Source organism: Pyrgilauda ruficollis, unplaced genomic scaffold (assembly GCF_017590135.1).
Source record: "Pyrgilauda ruficollis isolate IOZ18807 unplaced genomic scaffold, ASM1759013v1 scaffold108, whole genome shotgun sequence".
Lineage (NCBI taxonomy): Eukaryota > Metazoa > Chordata > Aves > Passeriformes > Passeridae > Pyrgilauda > Pyrgilauda ruficollis.
The window spans coordinates 241,011-267,130 of record NW_024508988.1 but is presented as its reverse complement, the minus strand read 5'-3'; the positions used below and the strand labels follow the sequence as shown (position 1 = coordinate 267,130).

The following is a 26,120-nucleotide window of genomic DNA, read 5'->3' as shown; positions in this document are numbered from 1 at the left end:
ACCATTAAATAGCTATAGCCTCAGCTGAAATGTAAACTGTTTCCACCTCCACAAGCTACATAGCTGTAATTGGGCACCTAGGGTGATCCATATGCCTGACCATTTTAAAACACTGTTTTTGTTATTGCTTTATTAGCAGTGATCATTTAATCTAATTTAAACACCATTTTTTTCTGCTTAGTTACTGCAGTAAATGTAGCAGTTTGCTTTATGCTTACAAAAATTCTTACGAAAATTAACAAAACAAGTTTTCTTGTATTAAGTATTCTTATTTCTGAGAGCTATGTTCTTGTTCCCCATCAAATTTCTCAGTTTTATTTATACTTGACTTTGGGGGTTGATTTCAGTTTGTTAGGGATCTGTTTGGCAGATGCCATGGCAGAATACTATGGAGGGCAAAGGGGCCCAAGGAAAGCTGGTTGATATTTGAGGCGATCTCCTCAAAACAGATTACATGTAATCTGCAAAAACTACAGCCTGGCAGTAGCCTGGCATGGATGCATATGGATCTGACTGTGATAAACCACAAAATCCAAAAGGGAAAAACACAAAGGAGGCAAGGACACCCTCAGCTAAGAAGAACAGAGGCATTACATGAACACAGAGGAACAGGGTTAGGAGAGCCAAAGCTTAGATGGAACTGAAACAGAAAAGAAATGTGAAAGGCAAGAACAAAGGATTTCTACAGCTACACTGACAGCCAAAGGAATGTGAAGGAAAATGTGCTTTATTGAACAGGTAAACCACTGATATAGCCTATGGAAAAGATCAAGATTCTCGGTGCTTTTTCTGGCTCCGTTTTCCCTGAAAAGGTCTGTCCTCAGGCCTCCGAGCACTCCTACACTACAGCAGAGTCTTTGGTAGGGACTGAGACATTTCCAACAGGAAGAGGAAGACGGAGTTTGTAGCTCATTGGATACGTAAAAATCCGTATCACATGGGTGGATCCAGAGGTGCTGAGGGAGCTGGCCCATGTCATTGCAAGGGCACTCTGTCATCACTGAGATGATATGGTGACTAGGAGCGGGTCTCAATGGCTAGAAAAAGTAATTATCATCTCTGTGAGGGGCAAAAGGAGGACTTGGGGAATTACACAACCTCAATTCACAGGAAAGCTATGTAATGAATCTCAGTGGAAGGCATTTCCAGATATATGAAGGACATGAAGGTGGTAGAGAACAGCCAGCATGGACCTAGCAAGGACATACTGTGCCTGGCAACTAAATTGCAAGAACAGGCTGCCCAGACAGGTATGGGAATTTCCATCCTTGAGGATATTTTGGTCAAGCAAACCCCAGAACAACGCAAGTCTAACTGGATCTGAGCAGTGAACACACTTTAAGCAGGAGCTTGGACTAGATGACTTCAGGCATTCCCTTCCTACCTAACTTTTGTTCTATGATCCTGTGTTTCCACATGACTGTCAGCTGAAACCAGTATCTAATACACTGAGAAATGCATTCCTATTGTGGGTTATGGCAACAGGCTGCAAACAAAAATGGGAAAACAAACTAACATGATTTATTTATACTATGTGCTTCTCTTTACTTCAGTGGTTTTCAAGATATTCAGACATGCAGACCTCTAGAAAATTTCCAGGGGCCATGAAGACTGCTTTAGTGTCACCATAATCCCTCTGGTTATGGGTTGTTTTTCTTAACTGCTTTTCAGGGATCCAGTAAAAGTAGCTCATTGATATGTGAGGATCATAGACTAGAAGATAAATAATACTGCAGCAGCACAACCAGCTGGAGATGACAACTGCAAATCACAACATGTGACTCATGTCAAAGTAACTTCTGAAATTTGTGTTTATATTGCACTGAAACAAAGAAAAAAGATTTTCAAGCATGCATGGAAACCAGAATAATGTCATAAAGGTCACTTCCAAATGGAAAAGTTAAGGTTTTTAGCATCAGGAGCCTTTTTTGTTCTTTATCCCAACAACCAGCTTGACTCTTTTCTAAATCTCAGGGGTTTCCCTCTCAAAATTACCAATTTACAAAATAATATTTAGGATAAATATAACAATGCATGCCAACAAGACTGCTATTATAAGACATTCTGCTTAGTCCTGATTTTTCATCTAACGAATACTCGAGTCATTACATGACTAACACTTCACAGATGCACTGCCCTTGAGAAAAAGTTCAGTGAACACAACAGAGCTACAGACTCTTGCTTCAAGTCATTCCCTTTTGACAGTGACAAGCAGCAATGAGAAAGACTGCAAAATAGGGGTAACATCAGTGAAATGAAAGGTATTTTCATTAACTCCAGTTCACCTCGTTGAGGAAGGAAATTTCACCCTCACTTTCTCTCTGGTACAGAAGAAAGCTGCATCTGATTAGGCACTCAGCTACAATGCTTAGTAATTCCTGCTGATGCTTCAGAGGGACATCTGAAGTCATAATAGTGTATCTGTACAGCTGTGTTAAAACAAACAGCTCACAAAGAATGTAATTTTCAAACATTTACAACTCATGCCTCAAGTTCCTTTCCTGTAGTTCTTTACTTGAAATCTTCAATCTGTCCTTCCTTTCCTTTCACTCCACTGGAATGGCTCTTGCCAAGGACTCTAACAAGCCTTTTCCTGAGAAATCTCAAGATCTTTTCCTTATCCTCATTCAATTATGACTTTTCTGCTGTGTTGATCACATCTTATTTGACACTTTATTCACACTGGGCTTCTACGACATGTCATCTCCTGATTCAGCATGTACTTCTTATCACCTCCAGTATCCTTTTCAGCAGCATCTGTTTTTCACCCATTCTTTTGCCTCTTATGTACTTCCCCCTCCTTTTTGGCTCAAATATCAGGGGGAACAGAAAGGTCAAGCTAATGATAACAAGCTTAAAAATTTTTTCAAGTGATAAATAATAAAAACAAATATTCAGCTTCAAGAGTAAATTATGCATCTTTAACTGCAAAAAAAGAGATATATTTTTACACAGAATGCTTAAACTAACAGAAGCCATGCATTTTTTAGAAAATTTATTGAAGTGAAAATCATAGAATCATTGAATGGTTTGTATTGGAAGGGACCTTAAAGATCATCCAGTTCTAACTCCCCTGCCATGGGCAGGAAACCCTCCACCAGACCAGGCCTCTCAGAGCCCCATCCAGCCTGGCCTTGAACACTTCCAGGGATGGCGTATTCACAACTTCTCTGGGCAACCTGTTCTGTGCCTCACTACACTCTGAATAAAGAATTTCTCCACAACATCTAATCTAAATCTCTCCTTTTTTAGTTTAAAACCATTTCCCCTTGTCCAGTCACTACTCCCCCATGCACAAGTCACTCTCCCTTATATAAAATTAAAAAAGCATTAAATCTGTTAACTGATTGAGAATGATGTAGCCACTATGGATCAGGAACAGACAAATCAATCCAGTTATCATATTCCAAGTTATGAAAACTGATTAACCAGAAAAGAGCACTTCTTAATCTTCTTAGTCTAAAATTATTTAGTAACTATCACTGGAGAAAACGAAATAACTACAGTTTCCTTACACATTTTTGGAAGAAGGAGAGTGAAAATTTTATGTGCATAGACAGCACAAAACCAAAAGCCTTGCCAAACAAAAGATATATCAAGTGGATAGTTTTATACCATGTTTAAGTAAGAATTTACTACAAGAAATGTGGAAAAACTGGTAGTAGAAGAATAAAGTAGTAAAAGAATAAACACTATTTAAAAAAATGAAACATACTGGCTGTATGGTTTTTGGGTCTTAAGACAGTGTATGATTTTTAAAATGTATCAGAATATCACCATTCTTAAATCTTTAGTGTAACTTATGCTATAGCTAAAGCACCTGTGCTGTATACAAACCAGTACTGAACAGTAATTTAGACCTATTATTTGTAATTTGCATATTTTATTAAATAAAAGTTTTAAGTACATCTGTAAAATGCATTTTATGAAGAGGTTAAATATCCATGCTTCATAAAATCAGATGTAGGATATAATTATAATAGCACGTATTATTGTATTATACATGTTATATTATAATAGCACAGCTTTATGTGGCTGTTAATAAAGTCCTGAATTTCTGAAAACTAAGAACACAAAACAATCAAGTTTCTGCATTTCATTGTATTGTTATTATTATGTTGTTGTTCTGTTGTTGTTGATAATGTTATTACTGTTTGGGAGTTTTTTAATGCTCTTTGCAGAGAGTGCATCTGAAATTAAAGCTTTTAAAGCAAGGATGATGGCTTGAGGCTCTCATCCTCACCAAGATGAGATTTATCAGCTGACAAAGCCATCAAGGCAGCGTGCTGCTGGCTGCAGTCCAATTCCCCCACATACACATCACCGTCTGGTGTGTAAGTTAATAGCAGTCTGGACTTGCATCCTGCCCACTTCTCAGCCAGCTCTCCTCTTCCCCTGCAGCCACATCTTTAACAAGGCACTGTAATGAGATCTGGCCACCTGACACAGTAAGCCTCCTCTAACACAGCTTTGTTTTAAAACTTTCATGTCTACTACATTGCAGGTGTTGGGGATGAAACTTAATATACAATCAATGAAGTTAGTAAGCCAAAAATATGCTGACATATCTGTCTACCTGATGGAATGTGTGGTTGAATTTACTTTTGAGGATGGATTCCTCAAATAAAACCAGATGCCTACACATTCTGAATATATTTCCTCTCTTGCAATCAAACAATTAAACATCAATATTTAATATATTCATTACAGCAATTGCTACAGAATTAGGCTTTCAAATATCCCATCTTTGGTAGCAAGAGTGATACTCCATAATGCATTGGTCTGATGTACAACACCAAATGCCATACTAATCAATTACCAGTGTACCATACTTATTAATTACCTGCTCAAAGCCAGGCTGGGTCACTGACATTCTCAAGCTGCTTTAGAACTGCTATCTAGTTATCTTTGTGAACATGTGGGTCAAGTCAGCAAACAAATACCACCATCTGAAAGCTGTGATTCTGTGCGGTTACCAAGGTTTTACCACAAAAATCTTGATAAGGCTCCTTAACTTACGTAACACCTGAAAACTTATTTCATTATGTGCAATTTTTGGTAGGAGATTTTATCAGCTTTTAATTTTTATCAGCTGCAATTTTTAATATTGCTGTACCTTTCAAACCAAGTTAATTAGGCAGTTACTTGGGTCCTCATGCAGGAAAAATTCAGATAAAAACTTATGACAGTTGAGAAATCATCCTGTCATAACATCACACAAATATTTTGAAGGTTTAATCTAAGAATCAGTCAGAACTAGAGGGTGTGTTGGAAAATCATCTCAATACACCAATGGGACAGTACCCTACTAAAAGGTATATTGCAGTTTAAGACACTGATTTGGATAAGATTCTAAACTCAAATTAACTTCGAAGGCTTTAAAATAACTTCTAGCACTGGCAGGTTACATTTTAGAAGTGGAAATATGAAATTTCAACAACTTAACCTCCTGGAAACTCGTATCTTTATAGAAGAGTATATTCTTGGTTTACAAGTTAGTGGCAGCAATCCAAAATAGGCAAAGTATAGCATTAAAAACATCTAACTAATTTTAACTAAACTCCTACTGGCCTACAGAAATGTTACTTGTATTCTTAATTGTTTCCTTACTTAGCGTATGCTGGAGCCACCCAGTATGGATTTTCCTCTGCTTCCTTCGCGTGACGTAAAATGGCCTCTCGAGGATTGCTGTCATCTGTCTTGTCCAGGGCAATGTTCTTGACTATATATGATGACAGGGTGACCCCATGAGTCCCAACACGGCCACCACGACCTGTGGCATGAAGAGAAAAATAATTAAGAAATACGCAAAGTCTGCAATGCTGACCTGATAAAAGGAGGTTATTTAATGCTATAGAAAGGGTTTAACTTAGAGATACATTCACGTGGGTGTTTTACTGACTATGTAACTCAAAGTAAGCCATTGTAATTACTAATTTTTTGCAGGCAAGCACTCCAGTGAGACATCAATGTCTTAAAGTGCTGGACACTGCCCATACATCTATGGAGTAGAGTCAACACCCAAAAAATGCAAATCCAAATGAGTGTAGAACCACAGCATGATGGCCTCTTTGGCATACAACAGTTCAAAAAGATTATGCCTAGATTACCTGCTCCTGCTACTGGAGGTTCAGGTTTGTGAGACTTCATCGGGTCCAACCTATCCTTCTCCAGCTGTTTCCTCGTGCTTCGTTGTCGTGGTTCACGGAACATTGGAAGCGCATGGGCTGAAGGGTCACAGTTTGGACAAAATGAAATGTTAGAAATTCCTTTTTCTTTTTAACATTTTAAGTACAAAGAGTTGGATTCTTTCTTGCACTGGAAGAGGTGTCAGGAGCAGGCTCCCAGTAATCCCATATCCAAACAGTGGTTTAATGAGTTGTACTTTCAGGCATTTCTTTCTGCTGAATTTTTCACAGATGAAAACAGTCAGATATCAGGGTTCCTTCAGGCAGGAACTTCTCATCTGAATTACTGTTTGCAGTTTATGCGTATTTCATTCATACCTCTGTCAACATTAGCATTGTGACCAATCAGCTACTCTTTTCTGAACTTCCCATGTTTCTTCAGCTTTCTCATATTCTAAGAGCATGACAAGGAGCTTGATACATTTTTGGATATGACAAATAATGGAGCAGAAATCCCTCAATGATTCCAAATGTAATTTTATGCACATGAAATCACAATCATGTTCTTTCTTAAATAATAAGATTAATCACCACTGAAAAAATATCGTAACTGTGAAAGTCTGGCTAAATTGTCAGGATTTAGAACTTCTATTTCCTCATAAAATTGTTATCTTCGGTCACAGTAATGGCTTTGATCCACTCAGACAAGAGAGTCATTTGTCAGCAACAGAGAAACACCATGTTAATGGGCATAGCTTTCTTGCAGAGGCTTAGATCTCACACACAGGTATGCTCATTGCCGCTGTTTCCCAAAACCTGGGAAATTGTGCAGCGGTCAAATGATCCAATAAAGACAAAAAATAACCAAACAAATCTTAAATTTAGGAACATCATCTCTATATTGAATAAAAAAAAAAACCCACAAAAATATCAGGGAGCATTCAGGCACTTATCAGCTTGAGTTTTCAGCTTCTTTCTGTATTCAATTTATTAGACTGAATGAAGTTACAGCCTGGTGACACACAGCAGATCTTTGGAAAAAAATGTGGAAGTTTTATTTTTGCAGATTTCATTAAGTATGAAATGCCAGGGACAATTTTCTGGCAGACACTAAGCTTGATCAGTTTCCACAGAGCATCTGAGGTGACTAACGCACAGATCCAAGCCTTTGCCATTTGTGGAGTCAAGGCTGTCTGAGGGAAAAGCATGCTGTGTATTCCTGTGTTTTAAAAGTGACACTTAATCCCTTAAAACAACATTCCTGAATTTTAAGTAGCCATTACAGGCAATTCTGATATTAAAGAGCAACAAGAAATCTGATCAGAAAAAAAAAAAAAAAACAAAAAGAAGAAAGAGGGGGAAAAAAAGGAGAAGAAAAAAGGGGTTAGTTCACTTTGCAAAAGCACTTCAGAGATCTTCAGGTCTTCCCCATTCTATCTGTAAATTTAAAAGACACACATCTAACCTCTGAAAAGTTTCCAAAATATGGAAAAAACTAAAAATTTGCTGAGCAAATCCTTACAACATTTTTCTGCATTGATGTATATGGAAGCATCTTTGTTTAGTTTCAAAATTATGTGGAAGAAACATCTAATCAGCTAGAATTCAGTGATAAAACCCCAAAAATTTGCATAACTGGGACCTATATCTTTCGATGACATTTATAATTGCCATTGAACAGATATGTTCCACTGGATTTTAAGCAGAATTTGCTTTAAAAAATCATTGAAGTTCTTTAGAATATAAACACTAATGATAGTGCACACAAAGCATTACAGTGAAGCATGTTGTAAGGATGGATTAAGAGCACCCAATGAGAATGAATACCCCTGATCTTTGGTAGTTGCTAGTTAAATTTAAGCTCCCAAAAACCGGAGCTGGATATCTGCAGCAGTAAGGTAGGCTGGCAACAGCTGTGGCTGGAAAGTGGCCAAGATGGGAACCCAGAACCAAAGTGCCTTGATATGGGTCTAGTTACCAAGACTGCCCAAACTTCCTCATTCTAAACCACTTTTTATGCTGCCAAACAACTTGTTTGTTTTATAGAGCATTGGTTTTAGAATGTACTACTAGATATCAGAACTGAACACCCTGGAACTGGAAGAGGATGAACACCACAGAAGCAGCACACCACAGAAGCAGCACACCACAGAAGCAACACACCACCACGTGACTGTTCTCATTTCACATGAGGAAACACTACACAGGGCAATGCTAATGGGGAAGGTCAAGATCTCTCAGTTAATTCCCTCATTCCAGTGTAAAATCTGTTGTTGGAAAAAGGCAGATCATGGAACATTTTATAGTAGCAATTATAACTAGTTCTTATGCGTCAGTGGTCCTTACTACAAACATAAAACCCCCAAGCCTAGGGACAATTAAGCTATTTAAAAACCTGTATAACTTCAGTAAGTCATAAATTTTGAAAAATCATTTGTTATTTGTTCAAGACCTATCTCCCATCTCTGATTTTGTCACTGGTACTGCAAGATGGCAAAACTCTTCCTAAACCCATCTACATTCCACAATTAAGTAACAGAAAACTGAAGCTGTAAAAAAGTTCCAAAATTTTTGAGGCTTTCAGGAGCACCACAATCAAGAAACCAACTATTATTAACAACTTTACAGAGCGTACAGATTAGATATACCTTTCTGTTTGTGCAACACTATAAAAAAATTGTACAAAGCACCAATATATGACACCAGTGATCAATGCTTAATGAAAGACTGGTTTTTAGAGGAGAAAAAATAGAGCTAAACAATCGGCAAATAATTTCAAACCTAAGAATGAGCTAAGGATTCTACTATAAAGTTATGTTTAAATTTCTTACGTGTTATAATGTAATCCTGCGTGAGAGTCTCTGCTTGTCTCTCTTTTCGTTTTGTTTTGACCACACATAATTTTGCTCCCCTAGGAGGAAACAGAGCAGTTCAGTTAGTCTGTTTATATCAAACAGAAACCAGTTTTTATTCAAGACAGTCTCAACAAAATTATACAGCACTCTAAATATTCATGAATGTGTGTATCTTTGTCTGTTCACGCTCATGTGAAGGAGGGTAGGGAGATTACAGTGTTTCTGTTACAGAGCAGCTTATATGACATGCAGAAATAAGGGTGGAAGATTCATTTCACAGTTCATTTGCCCACAGTACTTTATTGGGCACATTAGAAGTGCTGCTCTCCAAACCTGGGCACTCATTTGCTCCTGATATAATTCTTCCTAGGCAGAAGAGTTGGCTGTTATCTAACCAGAGATGCCTGTAACACTGGGGCAGGAAAGACTGCATAAGCCTGGCTGCAGCAAGATTGATTTAAACCAATGGTATTTACCAAGAAATAACCCAGGCACAAAACTGCACTAGGACTCTATGGTCCAAAAAATGATGACCAACTCCCATGTTCTCTAAACTGCCCAAATCAGAAAATAAAACTTATTTCTGATAATCTTGTAAACCAGAGTTTATCTTCACACCGAAGTGCCCAGGTGACAGTAAGTATACAGAAAACATGAACTCAGTTTGGTTTAGGATGCCAGCAAACTAAGATACCACATACATAGGAAGAGCACCTTATTTATTCCACTCAGTATCAATGAATTGTACATTTCCTCCTGGCTGACAGGAAGGAAGAATGTGCCACTTCCTAAAAGAGAATTAATCACGAAACAAATATTTATAGGCCCTCTACTTAGGCCCTCTTCATCCTAGGTTGGTAAGTCACTGTCTGACAAATCAGTACCACCTTTCCCTTAGATATACAGACAAAATCCTCATGTGATAAATCAGGGTGGTGAAGAAGACTAAAATAAAGGTGGGGATGTGTTTCCTTGCTTTGCACATTGTCTAACTGGGTCTTCCAGCATTACTTCATTAGCACTGAAGTCTGATGCTTCTAAACAAGATTTTTACTTCAGGAAGAAAATATGGATTAAGAAACCTGAATACAATACAAAGACCTAAATAAAATAAATACCCACTCAGTAACACTTCCTCAGCAACCTCCAACAGACAGGATGAAAGGTTGTTCTTACCGCACATTTCATGCAATTAAAAAATGAAAGCATTTGTAAATTCAGGTAGAACAGCCAGCACACTGCATAAGGAAAAGCCCAGTGGAAAAAGTACCCCTCTTCATATGCAAACATTTTAGGTTATTTTTTTCTCCTTCCACTGCTGCTGAATAACTAGAATTCTGCAAAACAAATGTTACCAAACCAGTTTTCTTACTATAATCATTGAATCACAGAATCAGGCTAAATTTGAGGGGAAAAAAACCATAATAAATCATGATTACGTACCTCTGGCTTTTTACAGGATCATAGTACACTTTGGCTAAACCATTTCCAGTACCAACCATGATCTGGTTCAGCTTGGGATGCCAAAGGCAACGCACAACACTCTGAAATAGAGTGAGATATTGACAGTTAGTTGGTCACTCATCTGGATCTTAGAATTAATATTCACATTGTCAAAGAGTGCACCACAGTGCAGCAGGACCAAGCTTAAGCATATGAATGAGCATGTGAATACATGAATGAGTAACTCCAGAGTAGAATACAATGTAAAAGGAGTGACAACACCAGCATGTAGTCAGGGAAGGAAGTCAAAATTGGTGACAGTGTGATAACCAGTGGTTTCTACAGACTATCTGCTGCCAGGATCTTCATGGGCACAATGAAAATGGAAAGTTAAAGCAGGATTTGAAGGAGAACGATTAAGTGCTTCAGATAAGATATAGCGATTCAAGCCCTCATGACTTCTGTATTCTTATTTTTAATTCTTAATTCTTCCACTTCATTCATCACTTTATCTGTTTTTTCTCTTCTTGTCATACAGTGTTGACCTTTTCACTTGCTGACTGCAGAAATGGAAGAGATGCTGATTTTCACTCTTGCTTCTTTAGTCCCCACAACAGTAAGAACTTGGTATTTGAAGCCAATGTCTCACAGTACTGTCATCCTTCTGGTCAGCATGGAAACTCATTTTCAGACATTCAGAGTATTGTTCTACATGTGACTTCGAATCTCCATGTGAGTACTGTTCTGAGTCTGATTCAACAGGACAGCACAGAAACTCTAAGACTCAAACTTCTGACTCCAGAGAGCCAAAGTGGGCGCAATCTGCCACAAAGGACAACACATCTCATCAAAAACACAAAAGAAAATATCTATTATTGACTGACAGTAATGCCTTAAATGGATATTGTCCAAGGCTGAAGTTGGTTTGTGCCACTTATGTAACAAATAAGAGCTAGCAAGATGCATTATCTTGTTAGCATTTCATGGAACAATGCTCCCTTTTCTAGCCTTTCTTTTCTTCTCCCTCCAACTTCCCAGTGCATGTTCCATACTATTTCTGGTTTGGTCCAGCCTCCATTTTTTTGATGCTAGCAGACACATAACATTAAAAATATTGAAAAAATTCTGAAGCCCATTCAGCCATTGTGAATCAGAACTTCATTTTACCACAGAACTTCATTTTACCAAGATGATGCATGACACTCTCCTAAGCTGTTTTTTCTGCTTTGTATTCTCTTTTAGAAGAAAAACTGAGTGAGTCAAAGTTTCATTAATCAAACAGCCATTCTTTACAAGGCTCCCCAGCAAAGCACCCTCCTACATACACACTACATACAACAGTACACTTTCCCATTTACTTACAGGTAGAAATAAACCTGGTTTGCCTATTACAAGAAAACTACAGAACAACATTTTTAGACGTAAACCTGAAGTACACAATACAGAGTTGCTAATAAGCTGTTGGATTTAATTAAGAGTTTTACATATTGTTATGTAATGCTCAAAATGCTAAACTAACTCTAAAACACCAGAGCTAGTAACAAATATTAAAGGTCAAAGGTGGGTGGCCTTTTCTTCTGTTAATATTTATTGCATGTGGTTAGCCAGCCTTTTTAAACTCTGCAGTTAATGTGGTTCTCCACTTTCTTCTGTCAAGTAAATGTATTTTATAGCGTGGTAGTGGATACCAGCCAACAAAAACAAGCCTGAGACAGTGTGGCTCAGCACTGATGGGGTTTGCTGAGTTTCTAACTTGTCAAACACGCACAGCACACTTAAAACCACCATGGCACGTGCTACAGAGCAGGCAAAAGAAACTGCCATTAAATGTAGCCCTATAAATCTTCCAAAACCATAAAACATTCCCAAAATATAATTTGTTAAAAACTAAACAAACTCAAGTTCTGAATATGCAAGTAATTTTATCAATCCACTGGAATATAAACCTACTTTGTAAGAAATAATAAAAACTACTTCTGTGGGTTTTAGATTATTTTAGAAACTGACAGTTCTTCAAAAATACAAAAATACTGAATTCCTAAACTATATCCTAAAAAATTTTTCCAATCATTTAATCCTAAAGAAGTCAAAATTCTAATTAACTGTACAACAAAGGAATGATTGTAGGCTAGGTCTTAGTACTGGAAGGAAAATCTTTATCACACAAAAATAATTAACACTTAAAGAGCATTTATTCTTTGATGCCTCTAACTTCTCAACTGCTTCCACCTAGAATAACTCAGGTAGACACCTTTATCACTGTAAATGCTAAACATCAAATTCCATCTCAATGAAAGTGCTACCTCCCAGCTCTCCAGGCACGTATGTTAATTGCAGATAAAGAAGTGTTTTCCTGCCTTTGCCTAGGTGCGCATGTAGGTAGGCACCCATCTACTGATACTGAATTTTTCACAACTCCAGAATGATTGTGGTTGGAAGAGAGCTCTGGAGATGACAAAAATCAACCAGCCTTCTCCAAGCATGGTCAGATACTACAGACAGCACAGGATATCACCCTGTTTGTTTTTTAAAACTTCCTGGGATGGAAACTCAACAGCCTGTTTCAATGTACCAGCCCTACTATATAAACCACAAACTGCAAATAATTTTCTTTCATTTAAAAGAAGAAAAACCTATGCAGATTCTGAAAGTAAAAAAATATCATGTCATAGCTTAGAAAATGGAAAATGTCTTGTAACAAAGAACAATGATAAAGTGCAGAATGTATCATCACACAAACATCATCTTCAACATTTGAAAAAAATATTTCTGTGGTGGCTGAATGCTTTGGACACTATGCTTTTGGAGCATGAAGTCCTGGAAGCCTGTAATAAAAATCCTGAAAATAATTTTTCCATAGAATGATGTGGCCAGCTTTGTGATTATAAGAAAATTACAAAAGACAATTACTAGTAACGATTTAAAAGTTGTTTTGTACTTTTGCTATGGCAAAAGCATTAAGTTCTTAAAATTAAATAAATCTGAAAAGCCTTTGGCAATATCTGTTCATATACAAACACAGTAGCTTGCATTGGGAAATACTGGGAAAACATTGTGAAAGTGTTTTTGTGAAGACAGACAGGGAAAATATTAAAAATATTACCCAAAAGAGAAACACTGCAAATTTACCCTCTTGATTCTCACTGTGAAAAAGGCTAGAACAGATTCAGTGGGTGTCATTGTCTGTAAGCAGTTCTGGGTTGGTTCCCAAATAGTCTCACCCCTATCAGTCTGTTCTCACCTCTGTATTTCCCTTTGAGTCATGTGAACAGAGCTGTTGCTGCAGGTAAACAGTAAACAACACCAAATAATTTTTCTGTCAGGTTATTCTCCATCTAGGCAACTACACATATGGCTTTTCTGGTACTGAACAAGTACTAGTGCTTAGACAAGAGTTAACAGCAGTGTCTCTAAATGAGAAACTGAAGCCTCATTTTCTGTAACACGGAATGGGACATTTATTCTGGCCTAGGAATACAGCCCGGTGTTTAACAGGCACAGTGAAGAATAACTGAAGCAGATTTGTCAGCTAATTACCTCTGCTGAAACTTTCCAGAGTACTTGGGCAACACCCTGACAGGAGTAAACAATGCAGAGAGGGCATTTTACAAGGTCAGTAAGAAAAGATTTAAATGATTTGTGGCACAGGAGTGGAAAATTTACCCCCTAAGATGAAACTATGAAGCTGGAAGGTCATGAAACTACAGACTGATGTCAAGGACTGGAAGAATTTTCCTGGATCTTTGCTTATAAAGATGGTTTGAGACTGCAGCAGAAAAGGAATTCAGTTCCCTGGACCACACTTCAGATAAAAACACCCCGTTTTAGAGTGTGGATAGAGCTGATCCAGGATGGGAAGTGCAGTCTCAGAGGGGTCAGTACAGGTTAGGCAGGAAGGTTTAATTATTTCTAGTAAGAGGGACTATGAATGGTTAGAGATCACACATTAGCAGTGGTTATCTGGATTGTGAAAAGCTTCGGAGAAGATGCGCTGCAATAAAACATATAAAGAATAAAACCATAAATGCATTAATCAATGCTGCATCACGCAGCACGTATTCCTAGTTCCTGTGAATTACAGAGTACATACAGTCTTCACATAAATGCTATATCTGAGACCTAAAAGATTTTTCTACAGCATTTCAGAGCCTCAACAGTCATTTAATCTTACTAGTATCTTTTGAATCTACCAAAATGGTTGCTCATAATGATGTTGCTCATTATGCAACAAAATAACAAGAACATATATAAAGAATGTCTCTTGAAAGCATTATTCACCTCCATCCTCCTTCACTCTGCTGCAAAAGATTAAGGGAAGATTCAGGTTTCTGTCCATCACTGCCTTCTTGAATTCCTATACTAACATTTTACATGTCTGTGAGCTGATCTTGTACAAAAGAATTGGTTTTTATTTGGTGCATTTCAGCTCAGATCCAACAAAATCTAACTAACTTTTTATGTAAACAAGCCCCATGATAACAATTAATCTTTTTCGGTTAGCAAAATTTTATTAAACAGACACGTTTAATAAAACGTGTTACATGTGTGTACGCATATGGAGGTCATAATTGCAACAAGACTGGCATGATAATGATTTCACCATTTTCCAAAAAATTCCAAGAACTTTCATATTTTGGACATAAATAGGAATCACCATACACTTCTACAGCACTTAGGTCAACAGAATTATATTCTCTCCTTGCTACTGCAAAATGAAAAGTAAAGTACAGGGGCCATATTTTACAGTGACATTTTAATTTCTTTTCCCTCCTTGAGGAGGTCTTAGTGCTTCTCAGACAGGCACTGTTTTCTTTGGAAACTACCCTTTCTCCCTAAAAACAGTTAAGTTTTAAGGTTAAGTACCATGCAGTTATCTTTGAAAATGAACATTTCATGTAAAGTGTATTTTCAGATAGTGCATGATAATGTATCAGCTTTTTCAAGTTCATTACTAAATCTTCTCCTGCCATGCAGGGAAGAGGAAAGAAAAACGTGTTTCCATATCAGTTATGTACTCTTGGAATAAACATTTTCCATTTTTTTTCTTTTCACTTCAAGTACACACTTTCACTCTTCTCTGGCTGTTTTTGACTTTCAACTGGCTTATACATTTGCTCCAAAACACTAGATATGACTTATCAGTTAAGAGCAGCTATCAGAGTTTTAAGCAAAGTCTACTGAATTATTGTCTCCTTCCACAGCTGTTAGTGCTAACTATTTAAATAAAAACACTGACAACAAATCTGCTTTGCAGACTATATCTATCTACTTCTATCCCTACATTAAACTACCCTGAGAAGCTGGAAATCTCTACTGAATGATTTTGACATACAGCTAATATTCATACTTTCCCTGTGCTGACTGTGCAGTCAAAATTCCACCTGCAAACAGGGAAAATCAAAATTGATCTTCCAAATAGCCACTAGAAAAAAATACTGCTAATTTCAGATAAACACCGAAACATGCTAATCCTAGGTTTTCACACATCTCTAACCTATGAAACAAGAATTCATGAGCATTTGATGTTTCTTTAAAAGCGTTACACTTTAGATGAAGTTCAGTAACTCCATGGTGAAGCTGCTGATGTTTTGACAGTTGTTGGGAAATCAGGTGCAAGTAAGAGAGCGTAGGCTTCGCTCTCAGCTAGCACAAGTCTTTCATGGACTGGCAGGCTTTTCTCCTGTGAATTGCCTACAGTCAAAAATTCTTAAATCAACAGAAATGAATGCAAAAGTAACCCATTATCAGCAAGGTCAGAAAATGAGAGATTAAATGTTCCAGTGCTTTAGTAGAAGACAATAAACACCCACGGAGGGAAGTGAAGAGTTTAGGTGGGACTTGTTTCATCAAACTTAACGTGTCTACACTTTTAATCTTTGGAGATCTATTCTTTAAATGTCTACAACTGTCTCCCTTTAAAGTTAACAGAGAGAAATAAGCATTTTACAGCAGACTTCAGCTAACCTATTAGAGAGATCTATTTTAGGATGGGATAAAATCACAGTCTGAATATGTTTATTTTTCTCTGTTGATTAGAAAAGGAGCCTAGGGTGACTGGATCAGCTGTAGACATCTATATTTGGTCAGGTGAATCCTTACAGCATACAGTGGCCAAAATAGCTATAAAAGAAAAACAGAAAACTAATGAGGATCTGTATTACAGCACATTGTGCTACTTAGATGAAACTACATAGTTCAAGATAAAGAATCCTGGTACCCATATTGAATATTCCTAGTGCAGAAAAAATACACCAGACACAAACTTCTAGAACTGCCCAACAAATCTTGAAAATCTTAGCTTCAAAGATCAGGTGTAGCTGTGCAGATATCAAAAACTGAACAGGGGTTAAACAGAAAAAAATGTGTATTTGCCCTTGTTGCCCTTTCCTAACCTACAATCTAATAAATAATTCCTCAGAATCTGTTCTGAAGCTATACAATAAAAAAGTGAAAGCAGGAGCTTCTGACCTAAGAAAATATTTTCAGTTAGGGGAAGAAAAACTTAAACAAACTTTCTCTCTTTCCCATGTGAAAGCTTTGCTTCAGTGGCTGTGACAGTATGTGATGGGCTCTGTTTGAACAGCACTGCTTGGATTCCCTGCACTTGGCTGTCCAGGCAGTCAGATGAGGGACTTGTCAGCAGGGAAGATAGCAAACATATAAAATGACATTCTGACCGTGGTCGTGGATTCCATAAGGACAGGTGACCCCAGCAGTTGCTAAGTGGGGCTTTTCTGACTGAACAGAGTCTTTATCTTAAATGCAATCACTACAAATTCCAGTCTTTCGGAAAAAAGCCTCATCTGTCAATATCAGTGCAAGTATGCATGCAACTAGTTTATATAGCACATCTATCCTGTCCTTTCTCCTATAAAACTGTCCTACATACTTACAGTGAAGAACCACTTCCAGTATCTTTTGCGCTTGCAGCACAGGAGCTCAAAACGTAATAAATAATACTACTTAGGAAGCTTATAATAAATTACTATCATCTGTTACCTAAGCTTATATTGTATTTGTATTTGAGAGGGGTGAGCAATTTCAAACTTGGGCTGGATAGAGGGATGAAATCTCAGTGTTAGCCTTTCAGCTTTATCTTCCATAGTTCTAGGACTTGTACATTAAGTACTTCTGACTTTAGCAAAATGTCTCCCCATAGGAGAAGGGAAATGTACAAAGTTATTTCAGGAAAACACCTCCATTTATTTAATACAGTTTCGATGTGTTTGAATAAAACATAAAAAGTTTAGATGCCAACTGCTGAAGACAGTGTCCCACTACCACAAGATTGTTCCCCACTCCTCTTTGGTTACTACCACTTTTAAACAACTTCTGTAATTAGGAAAGATATTAAAGCAGGGGCTCTCAATCTTTTCCATTTTACAATAAAGGTGTGGAACTGTTTAGAAACTTCAAATATTTAGACTGCTGTGCAGTGGATATGAATCTAGTCTTAGCACAAACTTTCACAGATATGTCTTATACGGCTCACAGTTTTCATGAACCAAAAAAAACTTTTGTCATGTTATATTTTATACATCCCAGGAAGAATGCATACACTGCTTAAGAAAATAGAGGAAAATGAATCAAAATACACTAAAAATCTCAGGATGAGGATAAATCCAAACGCATTCTAACTTAGAGGCAGTAGAAAAGTCTGTTTCAAAGATCTCAATGCTTTAAAAGAAAACACTTCTCTCATGCATACTCCATGAAGTTCAGAAACAGGCCCCAAGGACTTTTAAGCAAATGTTTCAAGACATTTTCACCCACATTAACAAATAATTTCTTGCTAGCTCCAAGCAACTGGAATTTAAAGGAAAAATTTAAAAAAAAAATCAGGAACTTGAAATTCTAATCCGTAGATAATAGCAATCTTATCTGCAGAAATACCATCATTTCTATGCAATTATCAAAGATCATTGATAATTATGCCAATTCCTACTGCACACTCTGTAATCTCTTTCCACTGGTGTCTTAGACCAGAGTGGAGATACAACAGACATCTACCTGGCTTGCCATGCTGCTCTACCTGGAAACAGCTGGCCAGCCTCCTGGAAGCACCCGAATAAGGGATAAAACTGTGTAACTCTTATAAAACTGCTGAGTTTTAAGTAATAATAAAATGCTAAACAACAGATTTAGAAGTATGCCACTTTCAAATGTCTGCCAAGCTGAATAATAAATGCTTCCATCTTGTTTCTTCTTCTGAGCAGAAATGCGGTTAACACATGTTCATACTATGTATGCTCTGATTTAAAAAAAGGCTGCTCACATAATAGAAATGTACTAATATTATATTTAAAAATCTACTGTAAACCCCCATTGCAAAAATCTTCGCATTCAAGATTCCCCTGGAGCTCTTCCAAGGAAAAGAGCCAACTACAATAACAAAGGTGGGAAGTTAGGGAGTATCTACAATGTAGTGACCTGCTATCATTAGATTTAAAATACTCATGAGAATACACTAGTGGAGGAAAGAATACTAATGTTTTTCCCCTGTGAAACATGACTTAGAAAATGTGTGGAAATATTCAATAGAAAATGGACCAGAAATGGATAAAACTTACAATTCTCTATGTAGAAACCAGAAATACCCTAAAAATATTTTCAGAGGCCATTATTTTAAAGAAGGATTTCAATACATGCATAACAATGCTGTACCACTCAACTTTCAAGGTACAGCTATGAAATATATTTTTACAAGAACATGGAGCCACTGAAAAATATTTTCCTCTTTTGATGAGTAAAAAAATAACTTAAGGTGGCAACTTGTTTCCCTTGTAACTGCAATGTCAGGCATTTTCAAACACTTGGTCTGTTAAAATTACAACTACACTTTCATCTTCATATATCATAAAACTAAGGGAGACAACCTTCATGCGCACTCCCACTCCCTGTACAGGAACAAAACCCTCACAGTTTATTACTTTGCATACCTTAAACCTCTAGTGACATCTCTCCTAAAACAAAGTACTGCTGCTCCAGGATACACAAAGGGAAGGACCACATTGTCCTTATATATATGGAAGCAGAAAATAAAAATTGACAGGTTACCACACTACAAAAGAAAACACATTCCTGTGATTCACCTCTTATACTAGAGAGTGTTTTTGTTCACTTAAAAAAACACATAAATTTACTGAGCCTTAAATATTGTATTAATTTACCTATTGTGGAAAATACGTATCTTCCATAAAAACAAAACAAATGGCTTAAAAAAAAAAAACAAAAAAACCAAACAAACAAAAACAAACAAAAAACCCCAAAGCCGAAGTTGCATGATGATTTCTTGCAAAAGTTAAAATAACTTATTTTTCTTAAATAAAGAAAAGCTTTAAATCTCAGTGAAATGGGCCACAGTGGAAAAGCCCTTTACTACATTACTGCACCTTATAAATAGTAAATTGTATTGTTTAAGGTTAAGGAAAGAAATACTGCAATCCTAAAGCAACCATAAGCATAAAGTATGCTGGAAGGTTCATATTCCTTATTCCTTCCTTCCTTCCTTTTCATTCTTTCATCTAAAAAGAAGCTTTATTTATAGCTTGTCTCAGAAGACCTTCCTGAAAAATCCCTTAGAGGTATTTTAAGAAGTATTTAATAATTTAACTTTTGCTTATATTTGAGAAACTAAGAAAATATTGAAGAATCCTCCTAACAGAAATAGGTTTCCCAAAACAACCATAGATCTATAGTTATGGACTGCTGCTTATCTACAAAATTCTGTGGGATATTTTAAAAACTTGCACATCTCATTTTATAATGTAAACAAACTCATAATCTCGGCTCTTTTTTAAATTAAATTATTACTTCAATTTTCATTAAAAATCACCAATTCCTGTAACTATACAATTTTTTTCTTTCTTTCTTTCTCAGTGCCCATTCTTGCTTGGCAGTAACAGGGTGTAATACTTGTCCCTTCCATATGGGGAAAATGAGTACTCTACTTCTGCCAAGATCAATCTTGTCTGTAATAAGGATAACTACAGGGTGATCTGTTGGAAGTAGCCAAATGAATGACAGACATGTGAGAGTGATTCAAGTGCCTATCCACAGCTATTTAAAATTAAACTGACATTGGGGGAAATGTTGTGTACCCATTTCTTTTTCCCATACACTAGGTATTTTTAACTGGTTCCCATGAAGATGGTTGCATAACCAAATCAAGAACTAGGAATAAATCCTCCCTGGCCTTCATCTGGCACTGAAATCTCCCTTCCCTTCCAGACTGCATATCCCAAAGGTGAAACCTCATTCCACAGCAGCTACAGGTCTTCCTGCCTCTCACACTACATGAAAAAAAGAAAGGGAAACACCCTCTGAGTTTCTGAACTTAAGCTCTGTACCCCCATATTCTGGCAGTATTGTTTCCTGCCATCTGTTTAAGTCTCCTTCACCATGTAAACTGAGTGAAAAAAGGTTCTGTGTGCAATTAGTATTTCAGATTAAATAAGCCTCTAATGCTCAAATTGAGAAAGTTTAATTAGCTTATTTTATTGTGAAATTATTTGACAAAAAAGCGGAAGAATCTTTCATAAATAATACTGTCAAGACAGAAAAGAAAGAGACAGAAAAAGACAGAAGAGGAAGAGACAAAAAATATTCGTAACAGAGTATTTTCAAGTTCCATTAAAAAGACGAAATTCTGTACAGTTTAGTAAACATGATCACTGTCACAGTACAAAGCCCTCAAAATCTCCAATTTTATCTGTACACACTGAGCCAGAGCAAGGCTGGGGCACTGTACACAGAGCATCAGCTTTCTTATCAGAGTGGCAGAGGCAAGAGCTCCAACCCTGATGTAATTTTGATGTAACCTGCAGTAAGTAAAGGACCCTGCCATAACGTGCAGCATGAGTGATTTCTCTCCTTGATAAACTCAAGGGAAAAAAGAATTCACTGAGTGCTATTAACTGCAAAATTCCTCTGTCTGCATCAAGATATTTCAAAAACAGCAGTCACTGAAAGCAGAAAAGATGGTCAGAGAAGAACCAACAATTTTGTCTTTGTCCTGTTCACACCTCCTCCAGCTAATGGCCAGAGAGAGAGCCCATGATCTCCAGCTCTTTTGACATTAGTTTTCTTCAAAAAGCATTGCTATTTATCTAAGAAGCTTGAATTCCATGAAAGTCCCACTGCCTTCATGTGGGATGGCATTCCGGAGTGGACATAACAACACAGCTGTTTAAGCACAGATTGTGGCTGAGAAACAAAAAACCAAAACATTAATAGAAGAGGAAAAAAGAAAATTCATATTCTGTACCCAGCCACAACAGCAGAAACTAATCAGACTGCTAGCCCATTAGTAAAACCACAAGGTTGCACTTCAGCAGCTCTGAAACAGTAATGGATTTTCCCATGAAAACTTGAAAGAAAAGGTGAAAAAAGGTTTGTGTGGTATGATGGAAAGGAATGCCAGACACAGCTTTGGTCAAACATTCCCATTAAATATTTTCTCATTACCCACTAAGTTCACTCACAGGCCAATTTCACTGGCTATTTACCAAGAAGGTTTAAGATAATGTTTACTGCTCTTTACTGCTTTTCAATTTTCTAGACTTGCTGGCATTTCCCTTTAAAAAATCCTTGTGAAATTAAGACAGTAACACATGAATAGTTTATACTATACTGAGAAAATCTCAGTAGATTTTCTGCTATTTTGATTATATACATTCTACCACTAAACTGCTATACAATTGCTTTCAAAAAGTTACTGAAGATGCCATTTTTCTTCAGCAATATGGAGTAAATCTCACTGATATCACTGAAATTATTTCATTAGAAACGAGAGCAGATTAGTCTCTTTGCAGAGACAGACACTGATGCATTTATGCTTTTATTATACATATAGCATAGCATAACTTCAACTCTGTAATACCTAAAAAAACCCAGAACAGAAAGAGTAAAATGACGTATTTCAGCACTAGATAACATGGAAAATGTAAAGAAGTGTAACACTTTGTTGCAGAAAACAAACCGAAGTCTTGAATAACACTATGTATTTATCTTTAATTACACTAATGCTAAATGCTAGCTGCTATTTTTGACAGTATAAGGAAAAAAATGGAAACTAGGAAAGCAGTCGGTAGAAAGTAATTACTACACTGCTGAAAAAAATGCTTTGATAAACTACACAGAAGATATTAATCTTACAGTTTACAGACCAATAATCTTTCCGACAAACAGCATTTACTGATTACAGAACATAAAAGCCAGCTTCTTGAACGCTCATTTGCTTTTAGCATGCCTTTATGCGTTTATATTTCATCAAACACAGTAATTTGAGACGAACAAGTAAAGAACACTAATGAAAAAGCCAAAAGATACAAACAGTAGAAAGACCTTAAAAAAATATACTGCTTTTATTTTGTACGACCGCTTATAGGAATTTTTGTTCTTTTAGATTCAGATTGATATGCTAAACTGTGTTTTCCTTAGATGTGTAGAGTTAAAGTTATAAACTAGACAGACTTGTTGTACAGGTATTGGTAGTGCTGACTCACTGAAAATTATGTCATAAGATCAGTATTTGTCTAAATTCTTCACCTATTAGTTCCATTATTTTCATTTTCACTGTGCAAAGCAGATGACAGTCTTAAATTTTATAATTACAAATGAAGAAAACCAGCAGCACTAAAACTCTATAGAACAAAGTGATTTACTACAGTATTAAAAAGTACCATATAAATATCACCACCTATACAAATTTATAGTATAAAATTATGAACCTGCTTAGACTTGTACATGTACTTGAAATTTTACTATATTAGTGGCCCCAATGAAATTGTTTATTGACAGTTTCTTACTGTTGGGTCTGCATTTCATGTCTTTTTTGCATTTTTAAACAAAGAACAGAAATTTAGCTCCTGATTCTAAGATAAACTGAGAGCAAAGGAATATTTTGTGGACTCCCTTGTAACATGATCTATCTTGGCAGGTAAACAGACCCTTTATTTCCAAGACTTAGAAGACAAAGTTACCAAATGAAAACAAAAATTTCTTTGAATGCAAAAAAAGACTGGCTGTAAGGCTGATCTCAAGCAGTATTCTCAATATTTAAGTGATTTTGGAGATACAGGATCAACCACTGACAAGCTTTTCCCTCTTGCAGACTTAGAGCTTAAGTGAAGTTTCTGCACACTGTTATTGACATGACTATTACTAAAAGGAGATGGCATCATGACAACCTCCAAACACTCAGGTCTAAGGATTTCAAATTCATTGTGAATGGAATTATGAAACTATTTTGTTTTTGGTGCCCATGGACAGGAGAGCTCCTACAAAAATCTACTTCTTGCACTTTATCTTATGTGGTTGTTGTTCTTTTCTCTGTCATGAAGTTTCAGAGGAGATACTGAGGCATTCATGTTTTCTCTCAGAAAAAGGTTAAAAATACTTGGTTATAAGGCTTCCCCTAGAAATTCTCATGAGTTTAGCTTGGTTTGTGGTTTGGTATGTTCCACAGGAAAAAAACACAAAAGCCAATTTCTGCTGTATTTGGAGAAATTATTTAGCAGTAAGTAAAACTTCCAAAGTCATATAAAACCCCTTTCTATTTAGATTATATGTTTAAGATAAAAACATGTGTTCTTCTAGGAAAAAAACGTGTGTTTGTTTTCTGCTTTGGTAAGAATTCAGCATTTTTAATTTCCAAGACAGCTACCACCAAAATTATAGATATAAGAAATCCATCCGTAAGCAGATTTTCCCTTGGGATGGACTAATGGAGAAAGCAGGATTTGAAAAGAAAAGAAAATACAAAGGTGGTGGTGTATAAACAACATCCAGCAGAAGGAGGTTTGGTCTGCTGTGCTAGGAAAACCTGTTATGCTCGCTTTAAAAAAGTGCAGAAGGAGAAAATGGTATCCTGGAAAAAACTGACAAAATCACTAACCTGAAATACTCCAACAAAAATGGACATAAGCATACAGTGCCATAGTTATCAGCGGCAATTCTGTGGTAATTTCACCCACTCCTAAACACATTATGGGTGTTTGTTACCACCCATAAGTTTACTTCTATACCACAAGAGTAAAAGGACCTTTTCATCTATGGTATGGAGCTTTTCCCTTCTGCACAAGGGAATAGGTGGTAGTTCAAGCCATTAACAGACCCTTCTGTATAACAGGTTCACAGCTTTAGGTTTTGATAGTAACTGGTGAGAAAGGTGTTTTTGACGGATTTCTTAATGATGTCTTCTTTTTGCAACAAATTGTTGCATTTAGACAAGTAAGAAACACATTCTAGAGTAACCACTAATCTGATCTCATGGACAAAAATGAGTTTTGTCACAATAAGGCATTTCATCGTGATAACTAGTGAAGTAAACAACATAAACATCTATGTATTTTAGGATTTGTGTCTCACTTCACAGATCTAGAAGGGTTCACAGAAATCCTTGAGAAATGCAATGCTAACACCAGAGCAGGGAAGCTCTACTGCTTAAACATCTTGTCCTAGGATTTTTTTAAAATTTAATTGAAACAATCATTCAGATTACTCTAGCCCTATCTCTTAATCATGGAGTAGGAAAATCACAATAGTGTTAGTAGGTATAACCTGTATAAGGGAAAAGAAGCATATTAATAGGATTTAATTCATATTTTGAAGAGATGATTAAACTAAAATACATACCGCATCTGTAACCTCTATCTCATAGAGCTTCTGGAAGGTCTCACGATAAAAGAAAAACAGCTTCCCACTGCCACCACCCTTCTTAACAGAGGTGCCTGTGACAAGGATCTTATCATCTGGACTGAAACAACAATCTGTCCTGTTGAAGAAAACAAAGCATCTCACTGAGCAGATAAATAATTAATATATCAAGAATTTAGATATAAATTGCACTCCTTAAAACAATCTTTTCTATTTGTTAGTCCTTTCCAGACAAAGCTTGAAAAAGTATTTGTTAGCTGTCATCTATTGGTGTAGTTATCAATTAGAGTTATCTGTTACAATTGTTATTACTGTTGTGCACAACATGGGCAAAACTGGCAGGTTCAATAAAAATCCTCCTCCCAGCAAAATTCTCCTCCACCCAAAAGTCTTGCAAGCTTTTCAATACAAGAAAGAAAGAAAGAAAGAAACAAACAAAAGTACTTTCAAATCTGGCTGTCATCATTAAGTAAAAAATGTACTAATCATGAAATCTGGTTTTGCTGATGATGCACTCTTCAGTGATGCAAGGTGGTGTGTTTACACACTGGCCAAAAATATTTTTCTGTTTATTTTTCCTCTGTGTTACAAATTGCAGTTAAGACTGAGCTGTCCATGACTTGTCTTTCTAAGATCTCATTTCAAAATTACAAACTGTCCTTAGAGGATTTGGCTGTATTACAGCAATGGAAATGCAGACCAGACCAATAAAAATATTGAAAACAATACTCAGCACTATGCAGTAAAATAAAATCAGCATTTCTGATGCTGTAACCTCAATTCATATCAAGTACCTTCATGTTATGTCTAGTTTTTCATTCAGCTCTTTTTTTATTAATTATAGACTAAATAAGAATAAGATTTACATCTATATCTCATTACACACATAAGGGTCTCCTCCTGAAATATTACTAATCTAATTAGATTTGAGACATATGAGACTGAAATATCACAAAAATAAGATCTTTTAAAGCAACACAAATCCCTGAAATAGACCAGAATTGTCACTGCACAGTTCTTCTTGTGCTGTCCTCTC

At 36.5% G+C, this 26,120-nt stretch overlaps 1 protein-coding gene across 1 annotated transcript in view; it reads right to left on the bottom strand.

Moving 5' to 3' along the window:
- The window catches only part of WDR70 (WD repeat domain 70), a 124,177-nt gene that overhangs the window by 2,459 nt on the left and 95,598 nt on the right, over positions 1–26,120 (bottom strand). Inside the window, exons 13-17 of the mRNA XM_041472598.1 lie at positions 25,064–25,202; positions 10,427–10,527; positions 8,960–9,039; positions 6,111–6,227; positions 5,611–5,773 (exon numbers count right to left, since the gene is read on the bottom strand). Coding sequence (XP_041328532.1) covers positions 5,611–5,773; positions 6,111–6,227; positions 8,960–9,039; positions 10,427–10,527; positions 25,064–25,202 — 600 coding nt within the window. The remainder of the gene's footprint in view (positions 1–5,610; positions 5,774–6,110; positions 6,228–8,959; positions 9,040–10,426; positions 10,528–25,063; positions 25,203–26,120) is intronic.